The following is a 21,033-nucleotide window of genomic DNA, read 5'->3' as shown; positions in this document are numbered from 1 at the left end:
ATATTTCAAGAAGAATATGTGAGGTCACTGAATCTTTTGAGTGTGGTATAACCTTGGAACTTCGGAAGCCTTTGAACTGGCATCTCCCCTCCCCTGTTTTGTGCAAGTCCAAAACAAGATCTGAAAGTTATCTTAATTCAACAATCAAGCGGTTTCTTGTCCCTCCCTTATTTTTCTCCCCTCTTCCCCTCCCCATCACTTTCTGGATAGCTCAAGGCAAAAGTTCAGCTGCCCCTTTAATTCTTTCTGCCTTTTCCTGTTTGTGTTGGCTCCTGGGTGGAAGAACTGCAAATGCTGAAAACTTTCTGGAATGTTGAAAAAATGTTCCATGCAAATTAAATGAATGATCTAAATGTTTTAATATTTGAACACTAAGGGGCGCCAGTTCTTTCTTTTTGGAAAAAAAAGATTGAAGATTTTAAGGCTTTTAATAAACATTTTTGCCAAAATTGGCAAACTTAAACAGAAAATTTAAGAAGTATGTGAGATGTTGAACTTAAAGAAGCATATTCACATATACTGTGCCTTTAGGTTTTATGATTGTGGTATAATCCCCACCCCCTTCTCAAAATATTGTAGAAAGGTTTGTGCAGTAAATGAGTATCTGTGAAGTAATTACAATTGCTGTTTAGTCGCTTGCTAATCATGAAACAGTTAACATTTTTACTTCTGGATTTATTAAATTGTATTCACATTAACAAAAACTAAGAAAACATTCTGGCAATTTGATAGTTTTGTAGAACAGGAGGCAGAAAGTTTGTTTCCCACCCTCTGTTATTATTGGTATTTGGCGGTTATGTCAAGCTCAAAGAGTGTAAAAGATAGCTAGTAATATTAGGGCTTGGAGCATTCTAATGGAATCTATACGTATTTGTAGAAAACTGCAGATAATGTCTGTATTTTTATAGGTCAGTTGATTGTATGGGTAAATATCAATACCGTCCAAAATATTCTACATTTAATCATGTGTATACCTTTTCATATTCAAAGGTACACAGAGATAAAGCTTCAATAATAGTGTAGATTCTCAAAATCATTGATTTTTGTTTTATTTATAAACAGCAGCAAAGTTATGTAAATTAACTTAATAAATATAAAGCTGCTTTTCTATTGGTTTATGGGAGCCTGTAGGAAGTGGAGGGAAGGGCTTTTCTTAGGTTAGAAGAACCTTTTGTTTCCAGCAATTGTCTGCTGAAAGTATTGCCACAAATTTTAGTCATGTATGCATTTTTTAAAGAAAGGAAAAAGTATATTTTTATGTGAATAGCAACTTGTTGAATTCCTTTTGTTTGTCTCCCCTTGTGTTATGAGTACACGGGGATTAAATATTTAATAAAGATGATGCTGAGCAAGCCAAATATCACGCTTCAACTGGAGATCGGCAAAGATATGTTCAGAGTTCATTTATGTGAGATTATTACTAGAAGCCCATATCCAGGTAGGATGAAGTTTCATTGACATCTGTGTTCATTTTTTTTTTAAAAAAACCAAACAAATCTAAAATGAGTACAGAATGGCACTGTCACAGAAGCAAGATGTTTAACCTGCGCATCATGACTAATGCTACTGCCGCATAATGTATATATCTTCTTTCTTTGGCGATCACTCGTAGCCGAGTAAGATTGTCTTCCATGAATATGGTCTTAACAAGTGTGTCCGTAGGTGACTGTGGAGGCCAATTCTGGATCCGCACAACCTTCCACAGTGGAGACAGGTTTCTGAACAGAAATTGGAGCCAAACTTGGTATGCTTTTGGTTCTGAGTATTCAGTATAAAAATAGCCATTTGAATTGTATTTTTTTTAACCAATTACAAATATTAGATTGAATCCCAAGTAATTATGGAGTCTACTCTGATGTAAACACCATTCAATTTAAGGGGGCTTACTTCTAGCTAAGCCGGTATAAGATTGCAGCCTTCGTTTAACCTGAAAACAATAGGATGTTAAGACCCATGTTGAACTAATAGGCTGCAGTCCTGTGCACATTTATCTGGGAGTAAGCTTCACTCAGCAAACTAATGCTTGCTTCTGAGAAAATATGCAACGGATTGCACTGAGTCTGGATCCATCCCACTACATAAAAGCTATTCAATTTATAAAGCAATTGTGTGTGTATTTATTTATTTAAAGTGTGCTGTGTGTGTGTGTGTGTGTGAACAAAATTCTATGCGTTAAGCATGTCTACTAAGAAGTAATTTCCATTGAACTCAATGGAGCTTGCCACCAAGCAAGCTTTAGTAAGCTTATTTTAGAGAAAATGCTGTTTTTAACTGGCTTCTATTTTAACCTTAAATGATTTTCTTAAATTGATAGTGAAGTATGAGCTCAGTCTCTTACATATACAGTATTCTTGGAACTTTGTTCTGTAGGATTTTTGTTTTCATTTTTTGTATGCAATATTTTCTGGAGAAACTTCAACTGAATTGGAAGATTAAATGATAGCTTTAATAAATTAGGAGTACAATTCAAATATATAAATAAAGGCAAGAGATAACAAAGCCCCCCATCCTGCAAAACAGAATTTAAAATTATGATTGGAATTTTCCTTTTCACGGACTTAACCTAATATGTATTTGCTCTTGTTCATTTGGGATCAGTGAGGCAGATACTGTACAGCTCTGGCCTTGACTCTTCTGGAACCCTTTGTGGGTATTTTCCACCAATATTTCTAGTGGCGGGGAGGACTTTTGGCATCGTTTTCAAGCGGAAACATATATATTCTCTGTCAGAACTGGACATTCAGGAGAAATTTTCTGAAAAGATCTGTAGGAAGTAGCCCCCAAATTTTCTATAACCTTGGCATAGCAACATGTATGTCTTTTGTAAAAATTGTTCAAAAGCTTCAGTGGAGACAAACATGGAAATAAACAGTAGCAGCTTTCTCAGATAGATTATCTCAAACTTTGATAGTGTGTATACTTGGCACATGTGTATTTTACAAAAGTCTCTGCCCTTCCTCCCCCTGGCATGTTTGGCAGCCTTTCTGATCCCTCTTACTCATGCAGAAGGTCAGGTCTGCAGCTGGTGTTCAGTCAACAAGTGTTCTTGAAGAAACCGTAAAGAACTTTGAATACCTCTCTTCTTGATACCTCCAGTTCACATCCCGTCTTCAGCAGAAGTTTTAAAAAGAATACAGGGAAAGGAGGTATGAAGCCTCTTTAAGTGTATAGTGTCCAACAATTTTGTCCTGTTATGTGCTTGTAGAGCGGAAATTTTCCTCCACTGTGTGCCACGACAAATCTGTTCTGGCAGTTTTTCTAACTCTTCAGAGCAGATTTGGGGGTGCTTGGGCTATGTGTATAGAAAGAAGTTCAATTGCATAAACAGACTTGGGATAACTTGGTTGAATACAACCTTATCTAGGCTGAGTTCAGATTTTGAACCACTATAAGGAGCAAAACCAGACAAAAACAAAACAAAAAAGAATTATGTACCAGTTTGTTAAATACTGTTAACTGGATTCTTAAAGTGGCACAAGACCCTTGCAAAACTCTGGTGATTCATTTGGCATAACTCATTTTAGTCACTTTCTGTTATAAGAAAGTGAGATTGAGTACCAGTTTTGTTTTGAGGGGAGGAAGCTGATAGGCAATCAAGCTTCCAAACACTTCCAGATATTTTTATAATTTTATAATGACACACTGTGTTTGTGGGTGCCAGTGTGTCTGCCAGTCCCTGTTATAGCTCCTGTGAAAGGTCTAGGTAAATAGCCCATCAAAAATCTTTTAACGCATGAGAGATTGTTTGCCTTCCTGCTTCAATCCTGTTTCTACTGGAAGCGGGTTCTGTATTGAACACGTATCCTAAAATATTTCTATGTTTCAATTGAAAGCCAGGCCTGGACACCCATGTTTTTTGTGTTCTGAACATAGGAGAGGTGCAAAGAGCTCTGCCAGTGCAGCAATGGATAAGAAAGGTGCCATTTCTGAAGATGGGAGGGTGGACATGCCCACACTTTTTGTGGCTCTCTCATTTTCTTTAAAGGTGGCAGCCATTTTGTGCTATACCACGCCCCTATAGCAACCATTTTGTGACTGGTGTCCACAGCACTTACTCAGAATTCCAAATGGTGCCCCCTTGCCCAGAGAGGTTAGTGGCCTATTGGCTACAAGCTATAGGCAGCCATTTTTACTGCTCCAAAAATAACCAATGCTAGCACATTTGTAATTAAAACTTTTAAAAAACTTAAAATGTTTTATAATTACAAATGTTTTCATATATTTTGGGATGGAACAAAATACAACAACATTGTTTACATTTTTCAAACTTACCTAGATCTGTCTTGTTCTATATTACATTTTTCAAACTTACCTAGCTCTGACTTCTACATTACTGAATGTTTCCTGCATTTACAGTATTTCTCTTTATTACATTCTGTTTAAAGAAATGTGTGGGATTTAAATAGGATGTAAGAGTTGTGTTTGAAAGTTAGACTTGCTCCTCTAGTTACTAGTGTTATACATTATAAATTCAGGCTGCTTGATGTATAGAGTAATTTGCCAGATGCCTGCAAACATTCTATGAGGCATACATGTTATTTTTTTATTTTTGTACTTACCTCTTCTTAAACAATATTCACAGAGTGGTTATGCTTTCCCTAAATGGCTTATCCTTTGCTAATGCTTTTCCTAAATTGAGAAGAAATATTTGATATAATTGTTAAATGGAAGAAACACCCTTTATCTAGAGAAGTGTGATTACATTAATGAAGAATTTTGTACGTGCATGTTACAGTTAAATGACTATTCTAGAATTCTGATGCAAAATTTTAATGTGGCTAGTAGTTTAAATGCTCTCATTAGTCAAACAGTAGGATGTAAGAGTTGTGTTTGAAAGTTAGACTTGCAATTAACTGTGTGGCTTTGTTCAGCTTTTCTGTTTTTAAAGTGGTTTATAAATATGTAATTGAAAATTATTAAAATACAGAATTGTATTTCAAATTTCATGTCAGTATGGATTATTATGCTTTTCTTTCAAATAAGAAAATTTTATATTTGCCTACTAGTTATCATTCTGTGACCAGCATAACTGCTGTATCATTAAGAAAGCATGAAATTTGATATTTGGTAACTCAGTCGGGCCCATTATATTCTAACCTGCTTGGTCATCCTGACACCTTATTGTGATTGGAATATGTTTCTTCCTTAAAACTCATGTATTTGCTGTTTTTCTGAAATAATATAAAGTCCATTTAGGTTGACAACTTTTCATTGAGACTTTACATGTGGTACCCTTTTTGAAATTTGTTTATACTTCAGTGATACAAATCTGGAATATGATTGTAATTTTGAAAATTCAGTTGAAAGACATGGCTTTGAACTACTTCATTAAGTCCAATTTGTATGTTGGATGTACTGCTAGAGTAAGAAATACAATAGTTCTGTGTGTTGTGGAAAGAGAGGCTATTGGTGATGAATCTAATTCACTACATTAGTTGTATTGAAGCAGGAAGCTGATAATTTAAAACTCCTTGCTTTGATGAAGTTATGAAAAGAAACACTGACACAGGCAAGCAAATAAAAGGTGCAATCAAACATACAAAATTGTTTTTATTTATAGTGTAGAATGGCTATAGGACATTGCCATTAATATAAAATGCATTACTTATTGGGGGGGGGTGGCAGTTTAGAGGGTGTAGTCAGATTTGTAAACATATACTGCATACTTTGAATCAGCTTCCCTTACCCAAATATTCAAATTCTGAGGGTGAAACATGCAAACTTCTGTTTCAGTTTACTTGCCTGTTGTTCTAGATCGTCCATTAATTTTCATGTTCTATATGTGCAAGTGGTAACAAAATGCTAAATTTGCAGTATATGAAGGCCTTCAAAATTTTCTTGAGTAACTTTTATGTTTGCTGCTTCCAACGCATACATTAATTTTGTTTGTCCTGTTGAAATATCAAATATAGTTCTACTTTGTAGAATATGTGTAAAAATATATGATGTCATTATAGCTGCTACTAGCTTGTGTAGAAGGCTTAAAGGCCTTAAAACTTGAAATGTTGCACCTCCCAGTTTGATGTCACAGTGTTTGGTTGTTGAGTGAAAGAGTCATTTTTTCAAGAGCTTTCATAGGTTAAGCGTATTGTCGCTCTGATGCGTGAGGTGGAAGTGGTTGGAGTATAACAGTGAAGGAACAGCTGAAGAAATAGTGCTGGTAACAATAACAATAAGCCTCTTCTTTCAGGTACTGCAGGCTTTTGACTGGGATTGAAAGAACCACAGTGGACTCTCCGGGTATGAACTTAATTCGTTCCGGGGGTCCGTACGTACCCCAAAAAGTCTGCACCTAGAGGCGCCGCTTCTGCGCACGTGTGCGGGGCAAAACCCGGAAGTATACACTTCCGGGTTTGCCACGTTCACAAACCGAAAGTTACGTTACCCGAAGGAAACGTAACCCGAGGGTCCACTGTACTAAACTGTAAGGCGAAGTAGGCTTTTTTGGTTTTTTTTGAATGACAGTCTACCATCCAGCACATAGCAGACTACTTTTAAAAAGTTGAGTGTACAGTATTGGGAATGAAGCAAATAGCCCAGCCATTTAGTTCTTAGGTGTGTTGCTTTCAATGCAGAAATGGGAAATAAATACCAGACAATGCAGGATTAGATGCAAGTGGTATGGCAATACGTAACAGTTACTTGTATTAATGTATAATTGTTACAACAGACACATAATTGTGGACTTCAAGTAGAATCTGAAAGATGTAGCCGATTCTTTGAAACTTCTGGTGTTGAGAAAGTTAATCTGAATGTCTGTGCAATGATGCATTTGCTTATAGGTCAACTGCTGCAAGTAGAATCTTACCTCAGTACTTCAGCATTCAGAGTCAGGGGCACTGTTCAGGGTCTGGGGAGAGGGCAAAAAGATTGTGCATGCTGACTTTGATTAAGAGTGCACTTCTATGTTTGACATTAAGGTGCTCATCTGCTTCGAAGGATTGCTTCCACACTAAACCTTTTTTCTTCAATTTCCATATCTAGTTCAGTCCAGACAGTGTTTTCAAATAACTGCAGTCCACCCTGTGTGTGTGTTCACAACTATTTTGTGGCGATTGCCTACCTTTTCTGTCATGGCGATAATAATACTCACTATAGATAATAGTTATTGTGCCACAGTATGAACTAATCTTCTCAGTGAGCCTTCTGTTACCCCAGAAGTGGTTTGAGTCAGTTTGGAGGTTCCTATTGTGTAATATAGATAGGTTTATTTTGTTCTCTTATGCACTCTTTGCTTATTAACTCTGATGTTAAGCAGTAGACGTACTTAAAATATGATGGCTAAAATCATATTATATAAAGTTGTGAACAGGTTGGAACCAGTTTACTTAAGGGACTGCATTGCCCCATATTCCTGCCTTATCATTGGGTTTAGCCAGAAAGTCACTTTTAACGATACCACATGATGTTCATCTTGTTTCTATATGACACAGGTGTCTGTGTCTAGGATGCGGAACTCCTTTCTTATTATTATTAAGCAAGCCCCATTGGTACTTTAAGAATCTTCTACAGTGGTGCCCCGCAAGACGAATGCCTCGCAAGACGAAAAACTCGCTAGACGAAAGGGTTTTCTGTTTTTTGAGTCGTTCCGCAAGACAAATTTCCCTATGGGCTTGCTTCGCAAGATGAAACTTCTTGCGAGTTTGTTTCCTTTTTCTTAAAGCCGCTAAGCCGTTAATAGCCGCTAATAGCCGTGCTTCGCAAGACGAAAAAACCGCAAGACAAAGAGACTCACGGAACCTATTAATTTCGTCTTGCGAGGCACCACTGTATTTACACAGCATATTCTGATGAATACAACAGTTGGTTATTGTGTATCACTGTCCCATTGTTGGTAAAATATTTCTATGCAAGTGTTATGTTCACTACCTAGATGCTTTGTTTATTCTATAAAAGCCACTGAACTCAGTGAAACATTTAGGCAAAACATGCACACAGGATGGTGCTGCTAACTTAATAAATGAGGATTATTGCCTAGTTCTCCTTGGATGCTAAAGGCATGGTTGTGAATGACATCCAAGTTTGGAGTAATCCTTTTGGAGTATTTCAGTTTGATTATACAAGTCTTGGTAATGAGCTAAAATTGGGGCTTGCCACTGAAACATCCCCTTATCCAGGGGACATGTTGTATATTACTTTTGGCGTCACACTCAGCTTTGGAAGTACTCTGACTGTATCAAAAGCCCAGGCAGGTTTAGGGTGACCCTCTTGCCCTTGCAGGTTTCAAGTTTAGTTTCAAGGATATGAAGAGGTGTGTTACTTCAGTTATGCTGAACCAACACAAAGGGTTGAGTAATAAGGGGACTGTTGTAAGAACAGCTGTGGCTGCTACTGTCCCCCCCCCCCCTGTAACTGAGGGCTTTACAGGAGTCACTGAACACTGCAGCAGTTTGTTCTGTTCTGGTACCTGTTGCTTTCAACGTGACAGGGGCAGCTGACCTTGCTGGTTCCAGTATTGGTTGAGAGTTCTCTAGTGCGGTGTTTCCCAACCTTGGGCCTCCAGCTGTTTTTGAACTACAATTCCCATCATCCCTGACCACTGGTCTTGCTAGCTAGGGATGATGGGAGTTGTAGTCCAAAAACAGCTGGAGGCCCAAGGTTGGGAAACACTGCTCTAGTGCAGGGATATCCAACCAGTAGATAGTGATCTACTGGTAGATCCCCAGCTGATCCTGGTAAATCGTGGGGTCCTTATTGTGTACAAAAAGTTATGGGGGAAAAACCCAATAACTCTGGTCACTTCCCTCCTAAAAGAGCTCAACAACTCTGGGCAATCCACCCACCCCACATATGCTCCTCCTTCCTCCAATGACAATGGGTAGATCACTGCCAGCTTTTTTATACTGGGAGTAGATCACAGTCTCTTGGGAGTTGGACATGCGTGCTCTAGTGTAGCATTTTATTAAGCTGTGTGAAATAGATGTTTGGTGCAACTTTTCCAAAATACATCAAAAGGCTATATCCAAAATATGCAGTAAGTTGTGATAGATTCTTTGCGGTGTCAGTGTTAAATAAACAAACCATTTAGTGCAGTCAGGATTTGTTTAACCTAGGCTGTTGAATGTAAGATTCAGGGGCTTACGCAGTCCTCTTCTTTAGGTCTCCACAGTTTCACTCCATTACTAAAGCATTCCATAGAGCATGGTCATTTTTAGAGCCTAGAAGGCTGAGCTACCAGTAACTGTTACATGTCACAACATAAGCATCTCTTCCATTCCACTTGATAGCTCTATAGCTATAGGGGCATGTGGAATTGACAGTTTGTTAAGGAAAATATGTGGATGAGTGACCATGGTTCAGTGGAAAAGCATAATTAATAAAAGGAGGGTAAGGCATTTGTTTGTGAAAGGATTTTGGAGGGCAAGCAAGGGGCATGTATGAAGGGACCTTGAATGGAATTTGAAACTTTAGGGTACCTAGACACGAAGTTGTTACTTCAGTACAGGGGAGGGCAGAATGAGGTCTGTGGGGTTTATTTCTTTTTTACTATTAGAACCCTGACATCCAGTCTTTAGAGCTAGGCACACAATAGTAATAATGGGGGCAGAGCAAAATGGGCAGGTGGTCAGTTCATTTACCGGCTGTAACCCATGGACTGTTAACACAAGACATGTGTTAACATGGAAAATATTTTATATATAACAGTTAAACTGTTGGCAGTTAAAAAGTTGCAGTTGCCAATCTGCAGGAGGCCTCCGCTTAAATGCTTGTCTATCTGACCACTGTAGTAGAAAGTTGCTACAGACCAATGTTGGTTTTGATGGATAACGATAGGCCCTTGGTTATATGTTAGATAGCCAGTATCTAGGCTTTGTCAAATCTGCTGCCTAGGGTAATTACAGTGGTACCTTGGGTTACATACGCTTCAGGTTACAGACTCCGCTCACCCAGAAATATTACCTTGGTTTAAGAACTTTGCTTCGGGATGAGAACAGAAATCTTGCAGCGGCAGCAGGAGGCCCCATTAGCTAAAGTGGTGCTTCAGGTTAAGAACAGATTCAGGTTAAGAACAGACCTCCAGAACGAATTAAGTTCTTAGTGACAGACTTTTTCTACTCTGGCTAGTGAATGCAAGTGATAACAGGGCCCTTAAGGTTTTACTGTTGTAATAGTTATGATACCTTTTCAGTTGGAGCTGGAAGGCAACAAAGCAAGGAAAGAAGGATTCCATCTTAAAAAGAAAACAGAAGGAATAGAGGGTGGAACATGATCCTCTGTACGTTTGCAACCTTTTTAAGTCACTCAGTTCTACTTAGTTTTGCTTAGTTTTTACACCACTTAATTGCCAGAAACCATTGAAGTGGTGTATGAGATAGAAGTAAGAAACACACAATACAGTTTCAAAAAGCAATAAAATCATTTGCACAAAAGAATAAAACCATACAAGAAAAACAAATCTGCAACATATCTGCAAAGATGAGCGCTGCACCCCATAGTCGCCTTTGACTGGACTTAACTGTCCAGGCATCCTGTACCTTTAACTTTCCATATGGTGTCCACAGGATGCCCCATTCAATTATCCAGCTGCTGCATTCTTTAGCAGATGCAGTTTCCAGGTTAAGCTCTAGGGAGGCCCCACATAGAAATAAAAGAGTGAGAGAAACAATTATGCAGAAGCTGGAAGGGTCTTTTCTTTAGGGCTCTTACTTTGCACTAGTAGTTTAAATGATAAACACTCCTTTATAATATAGTTCACATTACTTACCTAAAGCTAAAGGTTTCATTTCAGCTTGTTGAAGAGTTTGTTAAGCCCAGTGTGTTCTGTAAGTAGAACATATGCTTGTTTACTCAGAAGCAAGTTCTATAAGGGTTCAGTCAAGCTTACTGCCAAGTAAATATGTAATAGAATTGCAGTCTTAGAATCAAAGTTGGAACAAAAGCGGATTTTTAACAAATAAAAATATAACAGATTTATCTCTTTATCTTGCCTACTCCCCTTTTAAGCAGATATCTTTCCTCATACCCCCTCCTGCCAACTTTTGGGGCCTAGGGAAGTGTTAACAGAGTCTTTGTATGTTGCCAAATTTTGGATTTTATTAGTAATTCACTTTTTTTTACATTGCCTTTGAATCTTTGAATGGCTTAAAAATATTGTAAACTTATAGGCATTAAAACAAAGTTGTATCTTCTTGTGTTCGCACAGTTTGTTAGGGAGGCTATTGAAGGAGGTAGCAAATCACATTGTTCTCTCATCTCTGTAGGATACCAGTGGTTTATTATGATTAATTTCATTTCTATACCTCTTTATATTTTTAAGAAAAAATCTCAAAGCAGGTTAAAATGCATTGAAACATCAAATAAAACAATCCAGAATAAAACATTACTGAATAAAGTATACATTCAAAGCAACATAATTAACAGGAAACTAAAATATTACCTTGAAGATTTCAAAACAAAACATTATAAAGGAGGTCAACTACACAAAGCTTTTCAGAAAGTTATGGGGTCTGTATTATCTAATGTATTTAACAATGTAAGTATCATCAGGTTGTGTATGGTTAGTATCCAGGGCTTTGTTAGTGCATCATCCAATCACATAATGATATCATGTACTCTTTGGCCAACAGAAAGCCAGCTCTGCTACTTTGGTTATTCAACTTCAGATACTTTTAATATCTGCAACTCAAAATTTTGAAGATATGCTTCCCACCCCTCCAAGTATATTAGTAGAGTTATACCTCGTGGTGCATCCGCTTCATGTTGTGTCTTTTTGTGTTATGTCCCGCAGCAACACGGAAGTACTTCTTGGAAGTACATGGAAGTACTTCACAGGTTACTTCTTGGTCTCGCTGTTCGCATGTACAGAAGCACTAAATCACGCTTTGCGCATGTACAGAAGCACTAAATCACGCTTTGCGCATGCAGATGCAGCACTTCCAGTTGTGGGCATTTCACGTTATGGACGGGACTCCGGAATGGATCCCGTCCGTAACATGAGGTGGTACCACTGTAAATGAAACCAACTCAGTGCCCTTCCTCTTTCTAAAACCAGCAGTTATTTCTGAAGTTGCTGTCCCCAGTATAATTTACAGGACTGTAAACTAATTATTTCCTTGTAAAAAAAGATAGTTAACATGTGTTTACATCTTTTAAATTCTCAAAGAACATTCCTTGTTATAGTATGAAGGAGGAGGGAGTTTCTTCTTAGTGATTTAATACACAGAAGCTACCACTATTTGAGTGAAAATATTATAGCTTTCCAAAAATTATAAGTTTAAAATAAGTCTCATTTAAAATACAGACTACCAGAATTACAGTGGTTTCAAAATGAGTTCATCAGTATTATAAATAGCTGAATGACACAATTGGATACAACCCAGTGTGTTTAACCTTGTTGACAGTAAGGCTTTCGTCAGGAGAATGGAGAGAGAAGCCATTTTTTGTGCTTTCCCTCCCCCTTCCAGCTTTCCGTGCTCCTTAAATCTATTAAGGTGAGTCTTTTAATCTCCAGAGTAGATATATGGGGTATAAGGAGCTGCATGGAGATGGAAGTATTGCCAAAACCTGCTTCTCTCCCCATTCTGCTGAGTGACCCTGTTGGATCCATTGGCACAAGCTTCTGCAGAGGACAAGTAAGCTTCAGTTTCATTTGGTTCTTAGAAGAAAAGGCACGATTGTATCATCCCCAATAGTAAGCTGGTCTTCCATTTTTGTTACCAAGCCAGAAGGAAGAATGAGGAAGCTACTATGTACTTGCAACTTTCATGACAATGTGCCTTTAAAGAGCAGAGTTGCTGTTGCTTGTTGGTAGTCCTATGCTGATATAAATTACCTGTGTTTAGAATGCTGACAGACCTACTAATCAAAGCTTTGGAGCACTAGTAATAATTGGTATTTTAGAAAGCATAAGAACACTTCAGATATTAAAGTTCACCAAAAGTAATTCAAATCTAGGTAAGCTTATGGGGGGAAATTAAAAGGATTCTGTCTGGTTTTTGTGTGTGTATATAGCTTGTTTTGAGCAAGAGAATTTACCCAAAGGCAGGATATAGTTAAAGCAGAAAATATTGAGGAAGGAATCTGTCATCATATATCTCCAATGTGCTCATATATTCTTTGTGGGCTGCACATAGGCATCTGGTTGGCTATTGTGGAAAACAGGATGATAGACTTGATAGGGCTTTGGCCTGATCCAGAAGGGCTATTCTTATGTTCATCCTGTCTTATGATGGTCTATAGATTGAGTGCTTCCAGTTGCTGCTGTGTATATCTCTTTTCTGTCCCTAGCTCTTTCTTGGACTTAAAAGTACTGCAGCTCTTGTTAAATATTACAGAGCTTAAAAGAAATCTGAATAGGAAGGGTATGGAAAGAGTGGGGTATTTTCAGAGGCCAGGAGGGAGACAGAAGTAAAGGATGGAAGGATGAATGAAGGGGGAGGGGAGGGGAATGTGGTTAGCTTTAAGATTTATCTGGAAGGCTGGCCTGGTGTGAAATCTCTCGGTGAAGAATAATAGCAATATTTATTGTGTAGCTGGGTTGTGCTAAAACTTGAAATAAACGTGTTTGAGTTCCATGTTTAGTTTGTTTTGTTTGACAGTATGAGCTGGTTGTAAAACTCTCATTTTAATAGGCAAACAACGTTGCTTTAATAGTTTTACAGTAGGGCTATTTAGACTAATAAAACTTATTTGCAGTAGATAGCGAGCAATCATAATACTGAACATTCACTATCAGGTAGACTTGATACAAAAGGAAAACGTGGCATAATAAAAAGAAGTACATTGATAGCCCACTTTTACATAATAATCAAGTAGAATGGCCAGTGCAAGAGAGGCTACTGAGGGCAGGGGGAGGAACTAAATGGCACTTGGTCCCAGCTGTGCTGATGGAGGTGCCTCGATAGTCTCGCCTGGCTTTTTAATGCAGCTAAACTGGAATTGCCCCAGATAAAGAAAATTATGTGAAAGGAGAGGCAGAGCACTTTTTCACTAGGCAGATGCATGTGTTGTGGTATTTATACATTTATACATTTATAATAGTAAAGCCATTCAGTTGAATGTATTTGGAATAATGCTTTCTTTAAAAAGCTGATTCCTAAACAATAACATAATAAGCTTGACAGTTTTTTAGAATGCTTTTTGAGGCACATGGGATGAGTTTTTCAAATTAGTACACTTAAATTTCTTTATGAAAAGGAGCAGATATCTTCTGATAGACCTTATGCCTAGTTCTACCCTGGATAATTCATTAAATGCCTTTAAATGCCCTTCGAAGTAATCTACTAGTTAGAATTCAGTGTTCTAGCAAAACTGGGGAAACATACCAGCACATGTGAAAAATGTTTGTCTTAAATGTGGGTGTAGAAGTGAGATGTAAATGTTTGTCTTCATGCAAAATGTTTGTCTTAAATGTGGGTCTGGTAGTGTTGATAGGTGGGATTATAATTACAATTAACAGACAAATGCCAAAGTAGTCCTCTAAGCGAGTGACAAAATATCAAAGCCAATAACAGACACATATTTCCCTAATGCTTTTCTCTGAGACCAGTCATGCAGGTAGGAGCCAGAATCATTGTAGAACAGTTTTTCTATCCCCAACTCTTATAAATGGTCAGGGGGAGCCAGTAACATAAAAAAAAATCCAGTGTGTCCCCCCCCCCCCCCCGGACATACATAAGTGTGAACAAAGCTGATTTCTAGCCAAAGTCAGACGTGAACCAGTATTGGAATGAGTCCAGAGATAATTGTTTTCCTCCAAAAATTCCTGTAGTTGACCCACTGCTGCCTACATGAACACCTTGTCCAAAGAGGGGTATGGTTGCCCACCAGGTTGTAGTTTTCTGATACCCCGGGGAGGCTTTTTTCTTCAATGGCTGTGCCACTAGCTCCTTCAAAATATCCATGTGTATGCGTACACACACACTTTACTATTGGTCTTATCAGGATGAAAGCAATTTATTGTTTTTATGGCTTTCACTGAATAAGGTATGGTAGAGTGACTGAACAGCTATAATCTAATCAAGTTCTGTGTTGTATATAACATTTGAATGCCTGCATACTAATAGAGTAATGCAAACTTAACCTGCTGAACATTATTCTTAAACAAATCTCCAGTGAGCTGGTCCCTTTTAATTGGAGTGGCTGCCCTGCATTTCACTGCAAGCAAAAGGCAAAATATGTTTGACTTTCAGTGCTTGATGGTTGAGCTTTCTTCTTTTCCTCATCTGGACATGTAGGAGTTTGCTAACCATTTTAATTGAGTTTCTGAAATTTTGAACATGTTTCCTTACAGGTGTGGAATACCAAATTAAATTGTTGCATTTGCATACTTGCAACGTACTTTTTAATATAACTTAAGTTACAGCATGTTAATGAATACTGAATCCCACCTGAAGGTATCTACAAACTAGTCTCAAATGTTTTTGATAGCCCACTTGCCCACATAAGTGCAGGCTGTCCCATCTTTCAATAGAATCAGAGAATTGCTAACAGTATAGATGGCATTCTCCCCCAGCCTCAAGTCGTGCACTACTTTTTTGAAGAAAATGAACATTGCACCATCTCTTCTATACTCAGCACAACCAAAGAGCACTATCTTCCTCCCAGCAGCTCTACCAAAAATGTGAGTTCTCCAAACACACGAACTCCCTTACCTTAGCAGAATTTCAGTTTGTGCCTGCCCACTGTACAGTTTTCCAATTGGTGCATTGGCATAGAGCAGTAGAAATTCGTTTTCAGTATTAATGCAAAAAGACCAATAAACCCAACTCTCCTTTCCCAAGAAGTATAGTCCAGATCTTTCTGCCAACTTGCCTTACTTGCAGCAATTCTGTTACAAGCTAGTTTGTTTTTAAAGTAGGGAGGATAAAATAGCTGGCATATTTTAGGGCTAAGTTGGTGTAAAAATTATTATTTTTTTAGAGGAGGGAGATTGGGCAGAAGAGAGGTCAACTCTTTATTTGCAGTGGAAGTGTACTCTTCTGCAGACATGACAGGTTTGGGAAGAGGCTTGGGAAAGGGTCTTGAAATGAGAAGCAGGATAGAGCTTGAGGAAAGGATATGCGTGGAAGTGAGAAATAAAAAGAGTATAGGCAGATGCAGGCAGCACCATTTTTAATCTATTGTAGAGGATTTCAGCAGTGTGGCAGGATTGACAATGACAGGCAGATCTGGCAAGCATAGTTTACCTTGACAAGAAAAATATTGGCATTTCTCTCGCCCCTCAAAGTGGCAAAGTGCAGCTGATACTTACTCATGACAGCATCCCTGTTTTAATAGCCCAAATGAAATTCATAGTTGTCATGGCAAGTGGCTGTAGATATCTGGTAACCTCACTGCTGGTACTTTGGTCTTGTGATATCATAGGGAGCTGCAGAGCTCATTTGATTGCTATATTTGCAAATATGCACTGGAAAACTAAGCTCAAAGCAGCACTCACATTACATTTCCAACTTGTCATGTGATGCCAGTCCTTTGAACGTTAACAGAGAGAGAATGTGATGTGTTGCTTGAGACATACTTTCTACCCACAGATTTTTTGGAAGAGGCCTAAAGGGGTAAAAGGAATAGCTTTGGGATCTGATAATTGTATAGTTTTCTTACTTCATAATTTGAATTTAAAAACTGATTAGGTGGCTTGAGTACCTTTCTAATTTGTTCCTAGTGTTCAAATTAGAGCCTAGTGCTCGGTTAGTTGAGCCTAGTGTTAAAGGGCTCTTTGTCCCCCTTTGAAACGGGTTCCATTCTGTGTGTTTAATAACCCTTAAACAAATTTGATCAAGAACTTTTAAACATAGTTCTGGGATTGTGCTACATTCCTTGTGTGGACATTCCTTATCAAAAATTACCTGATTGTGTGTTAGAATTGCAAATATCACTTTAAAGTGCTAGTTAATGCACTTTATCTAACAACATAATTTTTGAGAAATCCTTTAGTATTCAGTGATAAATGTGCCTTGTAATAAGCTTTTCCCAAACATACATGTAAATAATATTCCATATTTTGAAATATACCTGTAGCCCTTCGAAAGAACCTGTTCTTCAAAAATCAAACTGGAGAGTAATGTGTATGGGAGTGGTGGTTCAAGAGCATGTTTGTTCAGATAGATAACATTTTTTAAAAGGTGCTTAAGATAATGAATATATTCATTATGACGATTTTGAGAATAAATTGTTTTTAGATCTGCATGGAAAGATGTTACATACATGAAAATTTCAAATATACATCTTTTTGTGAATGATATGTGTTACCATCATATTGAAGAAGAGAATGTTGGAATGGATGTGGTGGATATTTTAGAATGATGCTGCTTTTAGAAGTGAAAAATATCTTTCCTACTATTCTTGCTCAGTAGGCCATAGAGTGCAGCACATTTTTATAATAAAGATGATGAATTTAATCGCAAACTGGCAGTCGAATGGAAATTGCAGTCCTTGATACTAGAAGAAAATTGCCTATAAAGCAACTCCTGGGAGAGCAGGCTTTAAATTTATCCACCCATTTCGACATTGAGTAGAGGGTAGGAATTGCAGGGTATTTGCTGGGCCTGCTTAGTTTAGATGGATGATGGTTCATTTTTCCTTTATTTAAGAACTAGAGAGAGTTTGTTAAAAGATGACCTTGTTGCCTTGCGTGTAAGGCATTTGGCAAACTGATCTATTTATAAAGCTTTTGAAATATTTAGGCCTCAAAATAATCATGAATGAAAGCGTATATTACAAGTGAAGGCCTGTTCCTTGTGTTCCCATTATTTTCTCAGTTCACAGTTGCAATGCTGATATAAGTTGAAAAAGGATAAAACAGTATATTGAAGAATTTTTAGGGTAGCTAACAATTTTTCCAAGCAAGGTTTCAGAAACCAGTATTTCACTCTGAGACATTTTAAGGATATTTCAGGTACACAAATTTGCTGATTATCTTTGGATCATTCACATATCATTGTGTATTTTTATAGATTTATTACACTTGTATCCATCCTTTAATTAGCTCAGAATCGTGTACAAGCTCTCTGTCTGCTGACTTGATCATCACAATAATTCTGTGCAGTGTGTTAGTCCAAGAAATTGCATAGCACCAGGTTCCCAATGAGCAACATGGTAGAATGGGGATTTGCAACTGGCTGGAGATGTCCAGGAGCCACTGTTGGCTGCTAGCATCTCCACCTGCCTGGCTGCAGTCAGCTCATCTGCTGGGCACGGCGGTAGTAAAAGACGCACATCTGCCCCCATCCAAACACCTGATTTGCCCAGCAGTGCAGCAGCAAAAGACGTGCTGCCAGGTGAATCAGGTGTTTGGCGGGGTTGCTGCAGCACTACCCTACAGACCTCCTGATTTTCACTTGGCAGCATTTTTATTTTTTGCTGCAGGGCTGCCTGGTCTAGTAACAGGGCAGAAAGAAGGCACCTAGACATTTTGGTTTGGTGCCCACAACCTAGATCCCAGCAGCTACATGGCTCCTAGCATTCATACCCCAGTTTCTAACACTGAATTTTTAAAAACATGTATATATATTTTAAGGCTATCGGTGTTTAAATGGATGGAAACAGTCCTTCAGGTAACCAGCCCACAGAGTTTAGGGCTTTAAAAAGCAATACCAGTATTTTGAATTATAGGTCTGGAAGTGCATTGGTAACTGGAGTAACTGAAACATGTTCTGCCCCCCGGCCCCCCACAGTACCTGGGTGGCCACATTTTGCATCAGTTGAGGTTTTTGACTCCTCTTTAAATGCAGCACCACATAAAGCAGATTACAGGAAGTAGTCTAGCATGAATAGCTAAGCTGAGGTTTGTTTATTTCAGATAGGGTTGCAGTTGGCACACCAGCCTAATAATAGTAGCAAAGCACCGCCTGCACTTACTCAGTTTATGCCCAATGCAGGAGAGCTTCTGAACTGCTTATTACACCTTCAGGAAGAGTGCAATCCTGTCTGACATGGTTGCAAACATCCATCCAGCATAGATTGTTTATCCTTGATCTTGTACGGATTAATATCTAGCTTGTTCACTCTTATGCAGTCCAAAGGTGCTTCCAACACAATTTAAAGTGTTGTAAATCTCCATGTGATTATTAGATACAAATGAGAGAGCTGGATTACATCCACATATTGATAACACTGCAGACAAAACCACAAGATGATTTCCTCAATGGTTTATGTAGACATTAAATAGTGTAGAGAACAAGATGGAACCTTGGGAAGCTCTCTGGCGTGTCACATTAATCCTTCAGGGCTGCCTTCTGTCACCAGTTTTTTAGGAAGGACTGGAGATGAGTGCCTCCTAATGTCAATTCATATAAACTATATAGAAGGATACCATGGTTAATGGTATCAAAAGCTGTTGAGGGGTGTAAGAGAACCAATAAGCTTGCAACCCCGCTCAGTTTCCTGGCAGAAGTCATTCACCAGGGCAACCAAGTTTGGTTTTATTCCTACCTAGAGGTGAGAAGCTACTCACTGAGTACTATCTAGAAGAAACTTGGTGAGTGAAGGGAGAAAATCTCTTTTCACTGTTTTCCTCAGAAGCAGTGCACAGACTGGTGCAGGAATAAGGCTGCAGTGAGTATGTTCTTCTCCCATATTTCCAACACAGTTGAAACATTAGCACTTTGATGTTAGTTCACACCTGAAGGCTGGTATGATACCTGAAGAAAAAACAGGAATGCAGTAGTTTGAAGGAAATGTCTGGATTCTTAGAAATAAATGAGTGAACAAATGCTGTCAGTACCAGAGAAAAAAAACTTAGGTGAAATCACCTTGGTCATACATTCAGAAAGTAAATGTTCCATATATTCCAAGTGTTACTATAGGTTCTTCCTATGATCCTTCCCCAAAGCTGAATACAGAGTTTATCACCACCTTTTTATATGTGTAAAGTTACACACATAACTGTTGTACCACAGCTAAAAATGCCTGCACAAGAATGGCTTTACACGCCATGATGATAGGTGTTGATTTCAGTCTCAACACACAATAATGCCAGTGGACACAAACTGATACTATGGGTAATATTAACTCCAGAGAAAGCACTTCATTCATTCAAATGGATTTTTATTTATTAATTAAATTTATATACTACCTTTCATCTGAAGATCACAGGGCAGTTTACAACATAAAAACAAATACTGTGTAAATCAGAGATGGTTTGTGGGCTGGATCAGGTCTGCTAATTTTAAAGGATGCCATTTCCTGACCTTGGACAGACACATGATTTCCCTCTCGCATGCTGTCACATTCTCCAGAAACAGGAAGGAGTACCTCTGAACTGCTAGCGATGGCGGCATCCAAGAGGGAGAAAAGGTGCATTTTCAAGCTGTCTTCCCTATCAAAGTACTAAGCAGGGAGGAGAGGTCCGTCTCTTCCCAGTGCTGTAATGGGGAGGAAAAATGCTGGCTGCTCTTTAGTGATTAATCTCTGAAGAATAGTCATAATTTCCTCCCCCCAGTCCAGCATGTGGGGAAGAAAATTCTGCTCCACTACTTTGCTGATGAAGATGGATTGGAAACAAATCCTGTATGTCTTCCTGGAGGGTAGGTGAGTGCCCAGTAGGTTGCATATATTCGTCTTTCTCTCTCTCTCGGGGTGGGGGCGGCGGCAAGTGTGGCAATGCCTACTTTGGCAGCACACACACTGGCTTTTTCCAATGCCCGCATGTGTTCCTTAGAGAGCTGGCTAGTAGTAAACTAGTAGTAAATGTGGCCAGTGGGCAACTGTCTAATCTGGATTAAGTCGTGGCCTTTCATGGTTCCCCATTTCTTCCCTGTATTTCCTGTAACCTAGTGTTAGTTTGCATTGGTGCAAACTGGAGTGGAAGATGAACATTGGCTAAGTTAGTTAATATCTGCTGTCCATTAGAAATTAAATTCTATGTTTCTATTCAAGAGTTTGAGTAATATCTCTAAATTTGCAGTATCTTTTTATCTATTCACATTTGCTGTTCTTCTTGCAGGTTAAATAGTTTGTGTGAAATAGCTCTTACTCGAAATCAAACAGGTTATCTGCAGCATTTTAATTACTGGCTAACACGCTTTTCTACTTAAATCATTTAAGAACAGATAACAGCTGGAGAATGGCTATTTATATTCTGAAAGGCATGTT

At 38.4% G+C, this 21,033-nt stretch overlaps 1 protein-coding gene across 13 annotated transcripts in view; it reads left to right on the top strand.

Annotated features, from left to right (window-relative positions):
* The window catches only part of QKI (QKI, KH domain containing RNA binding), a 109,530-nt gene that overhangs the window by 2,705 nt on the left and 85,792 nt on the right, over positions 1-21,033 (top strand). The window contains exon 1 of one of the 13 annotated variants that reach the window (XM_028723853.2): positions 1,324-1,438. The exons of the other annotated variants lie outside the window; for them this stretch is intronic. Within the exon in view, the coding sequence (XP_028579686.1) occupies positions 1,339-1,438 (100 nt within the window). The 5' untranslated portion in view covers positions 1,324-1,338. Of the gene's footprint in view, positions 1-1,323; positions 1,439-21,033 lie in introns of those variants that run through there. 13 annotated transcript variants of the gene reach the window in all.

Source organism: Podarcis muralis, chromosome 3 (assembly GCF_964188315.1).
Source record: "Podarcis muralis chromosome 3, rPodMur119.hap1.1, whole genome shotgun sequence".
Classification (NCBI taxonomy): domain Eukaryota; kingdom Metazoa; phylum Chordata; class Lepidosauria; order Squamata; family Lacertidae; genus Podarcis; species Podarcis muralis.
The sequence above is the reverse complement of the archived record's forward strand: the minus strand, read 5'-3'. Positions and strand labels throughout refer to the sequence as shown.